This window comes from Paracoccidioides lutzii, assembly GCF_000150705.2.
Source record: "Paracoccidioides lutzii Pb01 unplaced genomic scaffold supercont2.21, whole genome shotgun sequence".
Taxonomy (NCBI): Eukaryota; Fungi; Ascomycota; class Eurotiomycetes; order Onygenales; family Ajellomycetaceae; genus Paracoccidioides; species Paracoccidioides lutzii.
Window position 1 is genome coordinate 81324 of NW_015440967.1, and position 15490 is coordinate 96813.

The 15490-nt window shown below is 45.9% G+C and overlaps 6 protein-coding genes across 6 annotated transcripts; all 6 read left to right on the forward strand.

Annotated features, from left to right (window-relative positions):
• Window positions 1-5123: 5123 nt before the first annotated feature.
• On the forward strand, window positions 5124-7859 carry PAAG_06932 (tyrosine-protein phosphatase MSG5; the record flags this gene model as incomplete). Its single annotated transcript, XM_002790975.2, has 1 exon — window positions 5124-7859. One exon carries the CDS (start codon window positions 5124-5126, stop codon window positions 7857-7859), a length of 2736 nt encoding a protein of 911 aa, XP_002791021.1.
• A 1492-nt stretch (window positions 7860-9351) lies between these two features.
• PAAG_06933 (hypothetical protein) lies at window positions 9352-9570 on the forward strand (the record flags this gene model as incomplete). Its single annotated transcript, XM_002790976.2, has 1 exon — window positions 9352-9570. One exon carries the CDS (start codon window positions 9352-9354, stop codon window positions 9568-9570), a length of 219 nt encoding a protein of 72 aa, XP_002791022.2.
• A 357-nt stretch (window positions 9571-9927) lies between these two features.
• PAAG_06934 (hypothetical protein) lies at window positions 9928-11666 on the forward strand (the record flags this gene model as incomplete). Its single annotated transcript, XM_015846065.1, has 7 exons — window positions 9928-9972; window positions 10034-10158; window positions 10219-10286; window positions 10429-10627; window positions 10650-10806; window positions 10868-10971; window positions 11054-11666. 7 exons carry the CDS (start codon window positions 9928-9930, stop codon window positions 11664-11666), a joined length of 1311 nt encoding a protein of 436 aa, XP_015700500.1.
• A 381-nt stretch (window positions 11667-12047) lies between these two features.
• Window positions 12048-12341, forward strand: PAAG_12304 (hypothetical protein; the record flags this gene model as incomplete). Its single annotated transcript, XM_015847814.1, has 1 exon — window positions 12048-12341. The coding sequence occupies one exon, from the start codon at window positions 12048-12050 to the stop codon at window positions 12339-12341; it is 294 nt and encodes a 97-aa protein (XP_015702558.1).
• A 620-nt stretch (window positions 12342-12961) lies between these two features.
• PAAG_12305 (hypothetical protein) lies at window positions 12962-13219 on the forward strand (the record flags this gene model as incomplete). The annotated part of the gene is made up of 1 exon (XM_015847815.1): window positions 12962-13219. The coding sequence occupies one exon, from the start codon at window positions 12962-12964 to the stop codon at window positions 13217-13219; it is 258 nt and encodes an 85-aa protein (XP_015702559.1).
• Window positions 13220-13404: 185 nt separating this feature from the next.
• Window positions 13405-14574, forward strand: PAAG_06935 (hypothetical protein; the record flags this gene model as incomplete). Its single annotated transcript, XM_015846066.1, has 2 exons — window positions 13405-13541; window positions 13653-14574. 2 exons carry the CDS (start codon window positions 13405-13407, stop codon window positions 14572-14574), a joined length of 1059 nt encoding a protein of 352 aa, XP_015700501.1.
• Window positions 14575-15490: the final 916 nt, after the last annotated feature.

The window sequence follows — 15490 nt, forward strand, 5'->3', positions numbered from 1 at the left end:
TTCCCCATCAACTGGGAGCTCACTGCTTTTAACAAAAGTCAGTGATAGTGAGAACTAGTCCTTTCATTCATTCAAGGCTCCTGTACAGTTCTTCCTCCCATACTCTGTACAATTCGGAGTAAACCCTAACAACAGTTAACCAGTTAGCTATAGAAAATGTTAGCTAATATTAAATTCTAGAAAAAGAGGAAAAGAAAAAGGTCTAGAGCAGGAAAAGACCCTGCTTTTATTCTCTTTCCCTTGAAAGTCAGACCCTTCCTCTTACTCACATATATGCCTCTCTTCTGCTCAGCAGGCCGTTGGTATCATTTCATCGCATAATAATAATCCCAGGAGCGTAGGGATACACATAAGGCCTAAGATGCGTCCACCCCCCTTCCCCTCTCCCCGCTTCCCTTGTTATTCTTTCCGATTTCTCTCCCCCCACCACGTAGCATGGTGAAATTCCGAGCAGCTCATTTTATTTTTAAAAAACCGAACCCACTATGGGAGGAAAACCACGCGCACTAATAATAAAATTGGTTGATTGTGATTTTATTTTGGCTTTCAAGAAGTGGAAATCGACAAATTAATATCCACATGGAAAGGCCGGAAGTTGGAGAAGTGGGAGGAATGGGAAAATCAAAAAGCAAAACGGTCAAATGGATGGATACTGATTGATTGCTTTGTTTCAAATGGAGGACCAAATAATAGTATAGTTGTTGCTCAAAGTAGTAGCAGAGTCTTCAGGAAAGATAGTGAAGTTTTCAAAACAAACGCTTGAAACAAAAATGCACAAAAATAGTTTCTTTTTATTTCAGATAATCAACAACTACTCCTAAAATATTTAGTCTCCGAAGAGTGACATCATTCTCGCCCTAGCCCATATTTTTTTTCTAATCCTCACAACCCACAGAGAAAAACCGGAGTGTTTCATATATCAAACAGACTAAAATTACCACTCAGGTGATCTGGCTCCTCCCCGCTATCTCAGGTCCCCGCCTTCTCATTTTCAACTTTGCCCGATGCGGGAAATGGCACAGTTAGTTACGACTTACAGCCTATGATGGGTCGAGAGGTGCGTTTCTATTCTTGGACTTGGTATTTCGCCGTTCCACTGTAATGTTGTGTTAATGTTCGTGGAAAGGATTTTTGCTTTTTTTTTCTCCCCTTTGGTTTTCGGCTGGCCGATGAGGAAGCATTCATGATTGGCTTTATGGCGTGGGAGAAACATTGGTGATTCGAGCTTGTTGATGTTGAGCTGTTTGTTGATGAAGTGAAAATTTTCTTCTACCAAGGGAAATGTTAAGCTAGATGACCGTTTAACACTCACGAACCCCCTTGTGAGAAGAAGAAATGTTCCATCTTCCCGGACGCATTGAAAGTCTTAACATGGAATAACAACTTCTCTCTTCCTCCTGGTTCCCAGCTGGATTCCCAGCCGTACCAAAATCACACTCATACAATTCTTATAAATATATATATATATATATAGAAAAAAAAAAGTATCATCCTTGAATCGGGCTCAGACCGTCATGTTTTCTTTCCAGACCTTCTCATGCTTCTGCATCATACCCCGTAGTCTTTAACCTTACCTTTCTACCTCAAATCAAATAGCCCATGCATGATGCGGCGGATCAGGCGGAATTCTATCATGGTCTAGAAATGTAGCGATTGATAATCAACAGGAAGAAACTTCATGTCGAGTTATCGTTGTCGAGATTCGCCTCTCTATCTCCTTCTCAAGATTCTTCCTTGGAATAGATCTCCTTGGTTGGGCACAAACTTAAACTAGGTAAAAGATTTAACAAGATCTCATCAACTCATACGGAGTAATGCCTGCTCGATTGATATGTTAAGATGCCTGGATAATGGAACCTAATCACCTATGATGTTCTAAATAAATTTTCCTTTATGATTATGCTATGATATATGATCAAGAAGAGATGCATAGTTGAAACTATTCCTTTCTTTCCAGGGTTCTAAAGTTGGAAAAATTTTCCATGACATGGCATGGTATGTATGACATGCCATAACCATGCGGACGATGTAAGAGATGTGTAGCAGTGTGAAACATTCAGACACTATTTATGTCAATAAACATCTATCAAATGGAAATATAAGACGGCGAAATCCGTTTGGTATAATCATGAGCATGTCTTCTACCTCTGCTTTCGATGTGTTGAACGTTTAGAAGATACATGAAGTTCAAGGCTAATAATTATTATTAGTAGGCAATTTTGTTTTCTTCAATGCTGGAAGTATAAACACCTTCATTGTATATATCTTCAACCCCTAGTATTCATCTTCTGTATATCTTGTCTGAGAGATTGTGATGGGAGCAGTTTCGAAGCGAAAAACATCGAGGAATAGTTTGTCAACTCATTGACGTTGCTGACCCGTCGAGTTGATAGGCAATCAATTAATAGATTGTTGCGAATTGGTATTCCCCACTGCGGCACCGTTATTGAGTCTGCATTGACCATTGACCCTCCAAAGTTAACGTCCTCTTCCAGACAGTTCCAAACAATACCTATGGTGGTAAATCATGCTCCCTTTGGCAACGCAGATCTCCGATGCTGCAAAGGAAAGGGGAAAGGAAGAAGACGCGCGTCTACGCTTCCCTCTGAAACATGAAACCGTATTAATCTGCTGGACCAATGTGTCTAAGGGTAGTGAAACGGCGGCGAACAATCTGAATGATGAACAGTTTTATCAATCATCGATGGATTTCTCCTCTGTGGCTGAAATTAAAGACAAATTAAATAACCCATGGATAGATACGAGTAGTTCTGGCAGGATTCGCCACCGACTCCACGACTCATCCCGCATTCAAGGTTTTATGTTTGCGCCAATCTGCGTTTGGGAGCTGTTGCATTCAAATCGTTTTTTCTCTTTCTTCCTTTTCTTTTCTCTGCGCGTTTGAGATTTCAGATGTTGACTCCGACTGCCCTTATCATTTTTTTTTTCTGCGGAAGAATACCATCTGATACTTAATAATATGCTTCCTTCGCAGAAGAAGGCAAGGGAACCCACAGGAAAGATTTTTTGAATCCATACGCTTTCTCGATGATGAATTATTCTTTCCTGAATGGAAAAAAAAAAGTGATTGTGTTCATCGTCTTGAGAGGCGACAGACAGACCAGGCAGGGTTTAATTAATGCAACCATCCAGACTCCATATTGCTTGGGCTTGGGCTTTCGTGGCTTTCATGCCATCTCTGTCATCCCTGACAGATTGGGGTGGGGGCCCAAGGCTGGGCGGCTAAATATAGAGTCAGCCTGTAAACCGTAAACTGTAACCGCATGCGGTGATATGCACCCTGTTTTCGATGAGGTGGAGGGCGGTGATTGGCTGGAGGGTCGTAGGGAGTGGGGACGGGTACATACATACATAACAAAAAGGTACCCAGAATACCAATAGAATTAAGTATCATGAGGTTGAAGAAGGTGTATTTCAGAATCAGAAGCAACTCCTGAAAAAGGTACTTTGTAAGTTGTAGTTTCTCCGTACAAATACCTCAATTACGTCTAAGTTCAATCAAATCTGGATGCATGATGCTCAAAATAACAACAACTCGCTAGTGTAATCTTACAAGCGAGGATCTTCCGTCTCCTGCGAGTGAGTGAGCGAGTGAGCTCTCCCCCCCCCACTGCGCACCCCTGTCAGCAGTGGTCCACTGGCTGCTGGACTCTCCCTGCCTGGTCGCCAGCGGGTGGTTAATTGGAAAGAGTCCCGAATTACGCGTACACGAGCGATACACCGATACAATCAAAAACTGCACAACAGAGCGCGCTGATACACGGTCCACGGGCTGTGGTTGGCCAAGCAATAGTTTTAGTCGTAGTAACTTCAGAGGCAGAGGCAGAGGCAGCAATCGGTACTCCGTACTGCCCTCGTACTTTATGGGGAACTGCTATATTTGCCTATTTGCTGGTTCTTTCGCTGCTTGTTAGTCAGTCGCCTCGTCTTCCCCTCTTCTCCTCCTGTTCAGTCCTGTCCCCTACACCCTCCTTCGCCCACTTCACCCGACACCGGACAACACCTTTACACCTTCGAATCTTAACTCTCCTCTCCTCTCCTCCAACTCCCCCTACTCCTCCCACTTCTCTTCCGACTCTCTCTTACTCCTCTTCTCTCTCCCAGACACTGGCTGTTTGGCCTCCTGCTTCACCTGCCTGCCCCAGGTCCTCAACACACTCTTCTCTCCGTTGACTCCTCTAACCTCTAATTCTAATATTTTCTTTCATTATACCCCCTCTGCCGTTCCCCGGTTCACTCCTGTTTCACTTTTGAGTCTTTCGAGACTTTTCTGAGTCTTTTCTGAGTCTTTCCCGGGCGGAAACGACTTGTCCAACGGCTCATCGCAAGCCCTGCTCTGCTCGTTCTACTGCTGCTCCTCTTGCTGCCTCTCCTCATACCTACCTGCCATACCTGCCGTACCCTCCTTTGTTGCTACAAAGCCCACCCATCCATCCCTTCGCTGTTTTAAACGATACCAGCGTCGATCGGTTCATATATTCCTCTAATACAACTTATTACTTCATACTGCTATTATTCCTTGAAAAGGAAGGGTCCTCCAGACAGGGAAAGCTTATTCGAATCCGAATCCCGCAACATATCTACAACTCCATGACGCATTTCGATGCATGATATACGGCCAGTTTGAAACAACGCCCATTCCCTTTCCCGATTCGCCCGCAGTTTTAAGCGCGGGAAGGGAACTGAATTGAAGACGTGTTTGCGTGGTTATTTTTCAGTGTTAGGATTATTATAATTATTTTGTTCTGCTTTGCTTTGCTTTGCAAAAACAGAGTAAGTCCAGGCTTATTCCTCTCTATCATACTATCTCCCCCCCGGTCTACACTTCATCCTTGGATTGTTCTTTTTTTGCCGCTCCTCTTGCACGTTGTGATTCATCCTAATCCCCTATCAATCCCTGTTTCAATGGTTTCCGCAGTGATCCAGCATTGCGTAAGTGGACTGGGCTGGTTGATATGGCGACTAATTCCCCAGTCTTTCGTTCACCCTTTTCGCCCTTCTTATCCTCACCTGATTTCACCCTTCTCCCACTATCAACAAACATACTGTGTGTTGTTACTGTTGACTGTCATTCCCATACCTCTTCCCGTCATTCTCCCTCAATGATACCCTCGAGAGACCGGAATAAAAGCGTCAATGATAATAATTACTTGAAAAGGTCGTTTGCGCAGGTGGAAGACCCAAAATCATTATACCCACACGACGTCCAATGCGATATCCATAATACGGCAATGTCTATCCAGATGCTTAATGAGTTTAATAATAACCTTCCACGGATTGCCCCTACGAATCGAAGATCCCGTTCTCACTCCCGATCAGAAATATCCACCTTACCAAATTCTCCCTGTCTTTCCTCTTCATTCCCGGCCTTCATGGCTACTACGTTGGCTGCGGTGGATGGGTCAAGTTTCCATTATACTGATGAGAAAAAAGACAGCTGTTTGGGGCCAAGGAAAATCATGGACATACGCCGCACGGTAGCTGCAGCCACATTGACCTCACCAAACACTGCTTCAACTTCAGCATCATCCATTTCCGCTGTCACAACGACGAATACAACACTAGCACACGGTCTCAGCCGTCCCCACACTGCTGTTGGCTCTTCTCTTACCGCTCAACAGGTTCCTATTCGTTTCCTTCGCCGCGAAAGCCTATCCGTCGCTTCTGGTTCTGCCGATTCTTCACCTACCACTACTATCTCTACCTTCGATTCTCCTGTCGTTCTAGACCCATCCCCAAGCTCTTCACCAGAATCTCCGTCCTCCGTGCTTCCTCTTCCGTCTCTCAAACCTATCTCACGTCTTACGAATGATGATCGACTGCCTGTCCAACTGCAGACAGAGTCGCGTATGAAGTCACCTCCGTCTCTCGCTGCTCATAGCCAATACCAATTCCCACCAGAGTCCCCAACACGGAGAGCTCGAAATTTAAAGAACTTATCCCTTAAATTACCTCCTATTTCGTCGTCTCGACAGACTATTGCTACGGCCCCTATTAGAGATCCTCCACATAATATCTCAGCACCCTCTTCTCCCATACAACCTAATAGCAGAAATCTGCGACGGAAAGCTCCAAACCTTACCATACAAACACCTTCCTTTGATCGATCATTTTCTTCTAATATTGCAGAGGTCGTCCCTCCTACCCCAAATACTCGACCAACCCTTCGACATATTGAATCCTCGCCTTCTCTTAACTCGATATTTTCTCCAACTGCGCCGTCTAAACCTTCATTAGCTCTCCCAGGCTTATTCTTCCAATCGTCGAAACGGCCTATGCCAGGTACGTGGGAGGATCGTATATTTCCAGATCGACCCTCCTTTTCGACCCAGCCAAGTTTCCAAAGTAGAGAAGCCTTGCATGAACTTGTCGAGGAAGATGATCCGCCAATATCGCGCGAATCGTGTAAGGGTAGCGATAAAGGGTATCCTGACGGCCCTATTTTAATATATGACTCAGGTCTCTATCTTTACCTGGAACCTAGCTGTGAAGAAGCCATGAAATTCGATGTGGTTATTAATGTTGCAAAGGAGGTGGCTAACCCGTTCGAGAAAGCTGAGCTGAAACAGAACACCGTGGTATCTGTCTGGAAGGCCACATTGCCCGACGCCCAACGGCGACAGTCGTCGGTCGTGGAACCGGATACAGCACATTCGGAAATTTCTTTCAAGTCTGCTTTTGAGTTTCAACCGGTTGAAGTGGAGTCACCATCTACTCCCAAGCCCAACTCTCCTGAGCAACCAGAATACATACATGTGCCTTGGGATCATAACTCGGAAATTCTTGATGACTTGTATCCGCTTTGCAAGCTCATTGATTCCAGGATTTCACAAGGAAAAAAGGTCTTGATTCATTGTCAGTTAGGGGTTAGTAGGTCTGCGTCGCTGGTCATTGCGTATGGGCTGTACAAGAATCCAGATAAGGATTTTAATGCTATGTATAGCATTGTAAAGAGTCGGAGTTGTTGGGTTGGTCCGAATATGAGTTTGATCTATCAACTTACCGATTTCCGGTTGCGGGTTCAGGAGTGTAGTGGAAGTGGAGGTGGAGGTGGAAGTGGGGGCTGGGTGTCTTTTAGGAGATCGCCACGAGAAGAGTGGTTTAACAATTCGTCATCTCGCAGCATAAAAATGACGGAACAACCAACGCCACCAGAGTTCTCCTCGTCGATATCCACAGCCCCAAAACTAGCACGACCGCCAATCCCCCTTTTTCATCAAGCTGCAGGCGACCCTAAGCAAAATTCTCCAACCACACACTCTTTCACAAACCATTTCACCGGGTCAGCCACCACGCAATTAAAACCCCAACCCTCAAAACAGCGCCGCAACCCCTCACCTTCCCCCCGTCCCCTCCCCCTCCGTGAAAAATACCAAACTTTCCACTCCCTCAGTCGCCCCCGTTACGAATCCACCACCACTTCCACAACAACCACATCAACCACTGCGACCACCACCACAACAACAACAACCACCATCCCCTCCTACCGTACAATTCCCCGCTCATCTACCGTCCAAATGGACCAGGTCATGCAAGACGACAACATCCCAACAACACCATTTCTCTTCTCTCCCCGTGCCGCTGAGTTTTGGAGAACGCCGTTTGCCCGTACTGATGCGGGGGATCTTGCATTTCATGATTCATCTCCGTTATCTGGTACAGGTGCTGTATCATCGCCTCGTGTTTCCATGGAGCTGATGTCGCCCACATTTCCGCCACTGGGTTTCGTTCGGCCGGTTGTCGGGTCCCCACTTGTAGCTGGGATGGCGGATCCACGGTCACCACCGCAGCAAAGGAGGGAGCCGGTATTTATGCGGAACATTGATGAATTTCTTTGAGTAATTTTTCTTTTGTTTTTTTTTGATATTTGTTTTTGGCTTTCTTTCCCCCTTTTCTATTCCCTTCCCCCTCATGCATTTATACATGATTTAAAAAATCGCGTGGGGTGAGGAAAGAGAGGTGTTGATTAACCGTTTCTTAATTTTTGCGGAGTATGGATGGAGTTTGGTTATATGGAATACGGGATTCGACACTCTGGATTCTGGATTCTATGTACGGGATAATATGCGGATACACTATATAATTTGGGTTTTTTGGTGATGTTTTTGGCAATTTGGATGGAATGACATGAAAATGAGATGGAAGGATCAAGACAGCATCTCAGTGCAACACAGCAACACAGAAACCACAGTTAGTTATTATATTGAGGGGATATTTTTGAAATCTTTTTCGGTTCTTTTTGTCCTTTTGTTTGATTTCACGAATCAAAGCGGGCTTTGTGTGTGTCATAATGTTTAAACCTTGATTGTTTGATTGTTTGAGAGCTCATTACATTATATCATTCTCATATGACATGTATGAAAGAGAGAAATTTTACATATACTCCTTTCAACTTCAATTTTGTAATTTCTATCAGTCTTTTCCTTCTGGCAACAGCATTGACATTGAATGTTTAAAAGAAGGATTTATGTAAGTTCGACTATCTGTTTACATAATAAGAGAACGGGAGAAGAAGGTCCTACAATCAATAAAGTTGTTCTTTGTCTTTGAAGTGAGACTTCTGCGTGAAATATTTACACTTTATCTATGACATGGTTTGATTTTACCTTTCTTCCATTGTTTATTTCCCCTCCAGTCTTGGTTGGAAGAAAAGGGAAGAAAGGAAATTTTAAAAGAAACTTCATGATTCTGGAAAGAAGATTTGAAAGAAAGGTCAGTCTTGGAAGAAACTCTAAATGCGTTGTTAAATGGATTTAAGAGATAGAAGCTAACTAATGAACCAAGGTTCATTGATTAACCTCTGGGCAGAAAGAATGTAGAGCCTTTGAATATTTAATGTGATTATCACTTGACACACTCTCTCTTTTACTCTCTCCATTTAACAATGTGACGGTTAGCCAGCGGCCGAAAATGACGGTTTTTTCGCTGCCGTTCTTGGCCCTGCTAACCGCCGTTTTCTCCAATAATCGCGAGAGTCAATCCCCACGGCCACGGCCCTTCCCTCCACGCACCGCCGCAACATTTTGAAGTTGCAGCATCTTCTCTTTCACCCTCGCTCACCCGCTCACCCACCTTGGCGGGTGCAAGCCAGAATTGGCTGAGCGAAGTCTCAAAAACGGTCCCCCCCCCCCCTAGATCATCATGTTCTCTCCAGTTTCAGATTCTGTCATGCTGGCCGTGTCCGCTCCTGGCCTCATTCTTTCTCCTACCAGTACCTTATTGAGTGTCTTTCTGCAGCAACGCATGTCCTGTCCTTGTCCATGAAAGCACTCCCCCTCTCAGTTCCTCACCCCAGGTTCTCTCCTCGCTGCTCCCTGGGCCATCTTGACCATGGTGCCTCGCTCGCAGCCTGTCAGACCTGATGGGCCTGATGATAAAATGAGCCAGAGCAAGAGCGATGCCTGCCCCGCGCTGGATGCCATCTTTTGGGACAGTGGATATGAAAGTGGGCCCAATGGCAACCCCGGTGAGGATGAGGATGAAAGGGATGATTCTGATGATGATATCTTTGATGACGATGACGGCAACTGTCTCCAGAACACTACCTAGCCCAAGCAGAGAGCCTGGATGTCTCTCAGCTTCGACAGAAACAGTATAGCAATCTAACTCAGGAGAAACTTGATGAGACCCGCGGGTACTGGGAGAGGAAGGCAACCTTCCTGATCGCTCAGGCCATGTCAAATACTCACCAGTGTGTTCCAGGTATTGCAACATATCCATGTTGAGGCGGTGCAGCAATGGCACTGGATCTCAGAGTCAGATGAGACTGCTCATTTCCTGTTTGCATTCTTCAGCTGGCCGTGTGATATCCGTCATGACAAGAATAATCGACTCTGCCCTGGTATCCAATACAAGAGCTCACTTGAGACCTTTTGAAAGTTATGGCATCTTGTTCTTAAGCAGGAGATGGAATCAGGGCTGAGCAAAGATGTGATTGTCAAGATAGAAGATGTAAGCAGCTAATTCTCTCTGTGCTCTAGCCAACAGAGAAGTAGGTATTGATCACTTGCAGATCATTGCACTCGTGGCTGAAAAGAAAGGGCTGGGACTCGTCCGGAGGCTGACGAAAAACATGTACATTGAAGATGTCACTGAGTTCGCTCGCGTTCTCCTAACCATCACTGAGATGACATTTGAGTGTGGCTGGCAGCGTATCTGAATGCTTTTCTTTTGTCAACTCACAGCTATCACTGCCAGCCGTCCGGGGGCACTCCTACATCTTCAGGATATACGATATAAACTAACTCTAATTCGAGACCCGGAAGGTGGGTATCCTCGACTGTTCATATTCTCAAGGCCGGATTTTACAAAGAGGTTCCTCGGAAAGAAAGCTCCATAGGTGTTCTTGATTGTCATGGCCCTCTATGAGCAGATTGACTGACCGAATTGGCCAGGAATGAGTTTAAGATCCGGAAATTATCTTTGATCCAACCCTAGTTCTCAGTCCGCATGTCTGTTTGGAGATTATGCTCTTTCATATTGGGGCATTCAAGAGAATTTCGACAACTGGACCAGTGCTGGATTCCGCGGAAAACCTGTACAGTCCTAAGGTACTGAAGGGCAAGGGACAGCAGGAGTTGCCGTTAAAGAATGAATTACTGGATAAGTATGTGTTTTGCCACGTGGAGCGGACATTCACTGGATTTCAAATCAACCTGGAGAAGAGACTTGACAGCATCCACCGTGGGATCCCGGATGCGTCGAGGAGGTGAGATCACAGGCTTTGATCAGGTCGCTCACCCGTACAATTTCGAAATGCTGCAGCCAAGGCCTTCAACAGCAGTGGTGAGTGGCCCTCAATCCTCTTCATTTCTCAGGCCGGTCGGATAGCTAATTCAATGGACAGAAGAGGTCACAGATGCTCTCCAGAACGTTATACTTCAGCGCTCGGATATCCGCACCTTTGTCCGACATTAAAAGGTGGATGTTGATGTGGACGCATAGGGCATCGTCCGCAAACCAGGTTCCCAAACACCATTAGTGCATTTGCTTGTTCAATGAGTGCATCTATCGACCCAAATCGACTGTATAGGCTCTCCACAGAAGAATCTCGGTCCCTAAATTTCCTCTCAGTGGTTCTTGCACGGCAGGATACAGTCAACAAGCGCAAGCAGGAGTGGGAAGATCGCAAAGCCAAGTTAGAACAAGCCAATATAGCATACCAAACCGCCTTTGGCCACCTTGACAAAGAAGCGCTTTCTGAGTACCACTTTCAACTACTGGAGAAGTTGGCACTTTTCCAGGATCGGATAGTGGACGCTAAACATAAGCACAATAGGGCAGTCCGTGAACTGCGTAATGAGAAGCAACGACAGCGGACCCAACGGATACAAGAGAATCTCACCCGCTACAGGAACGAGCATATTTCCTTTTTGATTCCCAATGTCAACTTCTTCCTCCCAGCAGATTGTCTCACCGGGGCCTATCTCATCCATCGTCGCTCTCAGAGAGGGAGCCAATGTTTCCTGTCTCTTTGCCTTACATTGCAGACCCCGGTGTGCTTCCCTGCCGTCTTCCAACGTTTGAGGAAATACATCAGTCTAAAGATGTCATTTACGAGCTCGGCGGCCGCAAGATCGTTGCTGTTGGCCTTTATGCCATCAAGTAAGGACCTCAAGTTGACCTCCTCGAAGGCGAAAACATGATGGTTGTGGCTCATGTTACATCAGTCCCAGTTCCCCGCATACATGGACTGTTCAAGGATTACGCCAAAAAGATCGGATACATAATAATGGAACGGATAGTTGGCATTTCATTGGAGTCCGAGTGACACAGCCTCAGTGAAAACCAAAAGTCCACTGTTATTCTGCAACTGAAGGCAATTGCCAAGGATCTACAAAGTACTCCTCTCCCGGAGGGTATTGCAGTCTTGGGAGATGACCTTTGCTGGATTACCTCTTCTGGAACGACAACCAACCCGAGAGAATAAACGGCCCATTCGATACAGAAAAACAGCTTAATGATGCCATGATCAAGAAATATATATTCAATAATGGTTCACTCGCGAAAGCAAAGTTTTACATGCAATGCTTTCTGTCGATACTGCGCGACAACTCACCGACATTTACACACGGCGATTTTCAACAAAGAATACTATGATGCGATTAACTGGCGACACGAAGGATGGGTTCGAATTGGTTCTTCTTGACTGGCAGTCTGATGGATGGTATCCCAGCTACTGGGAGTACTCCAGAGCCATACAGGCTTGTGGGAAGTGGGACGACGATTGGTGCTTACATATCAACAAGATTTTCTCTCCGGAGATTTACGCCAATGAATGGTCGTGGATGCACATGCTTTTGGTCGAGTTGTGGTCGTAAATCAAGGAAGGAGAATCCAGGGCTTGTTGATAGTAGAATACTTGAGTTGGCGCAAAAAGACAACAACCCCGGCGAGCATATGTGAGTAAATGCCAGGTCGTGGTTTTCTGTTTGATATCGTTTCGGTCGACAGTCTGGGTCTTTTATACGCTAGGGCGGGAAATCCACCCGCGGAGAGCCACAGAATCCTTGTGGAGTAAAAGCCATTAATAATTTTTGAGTACAGCTGGCCGAGATGCATGACTAGCCGGCGAGCTAGCCCGCTAATTTACATCACTCCTTCTCTCATTGGTCTAATGAGAGCAAGGATCGCGCAGACCCAAGGTCGAAGGTCTGCCAGAATCCAGCTCCCCAGCTCATGTTCTGTTTCCTCTAGACACAACCCTCTGTCCAGCAACATCGGGATGGCAGTCGCGGTTGAAATCCCATCAACTTTGGAAACCTTACTGCAGACGCCTCAAAGAGTATCTCGAGGCCCACCGTACTCAGGTGATCTCTGTACTTGGGGAAATTTCGCGGCGTCTTGGGGCAAGAGTTGTGGAGGTTGTTGAGGATGACTCCTCTGTTGACTCACATCAACCACTTCAGCAAACTACCATCAGTTCACCAGTTTTTTGGAAATGACGATGCTGTTTCTCATCAGAACTCCCGAAGATAGGGGTTCCCTTTCACTATTCAATACCTCTGTTGACGGCCCTGTTTCACATTCAACTACAACTTCTGAAAATCATCATCTTTCCTCAACTCCTTCCGCTCTGTTTGTCGACTTCGGCGTGAAACCATCAGCTGAAGAACTGAGAGCCAAAGATTTCCTGCAGAAGATAACAGAACAACTTCCGGAAATCATGAAGTTCACACAGTGTGAACTGGAGCAGTAATCAAAAATTACCTTCTCAGTTTGACTCATGAGGACTGCCGTCTTTGTGATATACGGAGCATTGTCGGAAAGCCCAAACCAACCGCAGAAGACAGATTTATTCAGTGTTTGGCCCAGCGGTCATTAGGAATCGAGCACAATTAATGGGAACGTGAAGTGCTGCGAGTGGAAAAGACAAGGATTGAGATGGTCTTCGAGCAGCCATCAGTTAAAGGAAATGGCACTTACGGAGATTTCGTGCGGAAAGATGGGAGATTCCGTGTATTCAATCTGGCTATGAAAGGGCTTCAGCGCGGAACTAAACAACTTGTTACCGAGGAATGGTGCAAAATATATCTTGATCCAAAAAATAATTCTGGATTCCTGGGATAAACTTGACAATTGCACATGCATTTCATTGTTTTAATCTTGTAACACTTCCGCAGATACGCCAGTTTGTTGAGCTCCTATCTTAAACCAGAGCATTTGGTATCTTGCAACGACTTTCACCCTGGGTTGAAGACTGTCAATCTCAATACGAAGGTAAGCTCACGTCTCTACATGCACGGCCTTTGTACTTACGCCTACTCAATCAGAAAGGTCAACGAGCTCGTCAACAAAACTACACGGGCTTTCGAAAATGAGAAGCGAAGCCAACTTCCCCAGTGGCAAACAAGCGAGCTTGTGTGTTGCAAGGTGCTGGAATTCAAGGGCGGCGATTTCCAGCAGTGGCCAACGTCACCCTTGGAGCTGCTCATGGTGCTTCGTGATGCAATAAAGGCACATCAGTCTCTTTACCTGGATGGGAACATCCTTCATCGGGATATTTCAGAGAACAATATAATAATAACCAATCCTGAAAAGGCGGATGGTCACACGGGCATGCTAATCAATCTGGATCTTGCTATGGAAGTCGGCAGTGAGCGCAGCGGCGCACAGCACCAGACCAGCACAATGGAGTACATGGTGATTGAGGTGCTCCTTAATGTCGACCATACCTATCATCATGACCTCGAGTCATTCTTCTACATGCTTATCTGGCAATGTGGCCATCGCGGTTGGGAGAAACTGGATGAGCTACAGAGACATGGACAGGACCAGTCGAAAGACAGCATGCTCAGAGAATGGTATACTGGAACTTATAAGAATATTGCAACTTATAAGCAAGGCAACATGGAAGCTGGTGGATTTGAATACCTTCTGCAGGAGTTTCCACCAGGATTCGAGTGTGTCAAGCCTCTTTGCAGGACCATACAAGGTGTGCTGTTTCCTTATGGGAAGGAAGGACTTATTGTCGGAACACCGCAAGACCCAAAATGGCTGTATGATCCTATTATTAAGCCGTATGATGATGCGATAGCTCTGATTGAAACTTAATGATTGCGCTGTTATGGTGAATAAGCATCGTTTATGTTAGTTAGCTTGCTCAATGCATTCTGTGTATATGTGCGGTGGGAGAATCGGATTGTGAGATGCCAGAAATTCTGGAGCAGGGTCGGTCGGCCTTCTTATAGTTGCTCGTAGTATATCAACACGTGTTGATGCGCTCGCTCACTTCACTGCTGTCCTCAAAGGGTTGACAAGTAGAGTTCCTTCATTCCTTGAACCTCACTTGAGAAATTCTGACATATCCATCCCCATCAAAATTGTAACCCTGGGGACAGATACCTCAGTGCCCTATGTCAATCTTGTTTGATCATTGCAACTTCCAAGGTTCACATGCCCCACCTGTGCTCCTTCATACGACCCCGCCTGAGGCAGCTCCGAGGCACATCCCGCAGGGGAAGCGATGCGGTAATTTTGCCATTCGTTGGAGAACAAAAGCGAGAGCCTACGAGTCAGCCTTGGCGGGTCAGAAGCGGATGGGAGGATGTAACCCCCAGCGCCCAAGCCTTGCTGACATGGTGGATGAAGGATACATGCAGCCCATCACGCTCAGCATGGAACCTCCATGGGTAGGGAATGCATCATGAACCAGAGCATGAAAGCAGAGAGATCGTGAAAGAAAAGAAAAAAAGAGAAAGAAATGAAATGAAAAACGAAACTGCAAGTGAAGGAAAAATGGAAACAAACTAACAGACAATGGTGAAAACCTGCCTGCTGCACAGGGTTGCCAATCAGACAATGAGATGATCATCAAGAGACATGGCTGCAAAAGCTCCAGCTGCCTCAGTCCCAGATCAAACAAGGTAACCTCACGAGATAGGCGTGGGTGGCCTAGAAACTGGCGAAGCGACTCTCTGACCGTCCCGGCCTAGCTAGGCCTGACCCATCAGACGGGCGTTCGGCGACT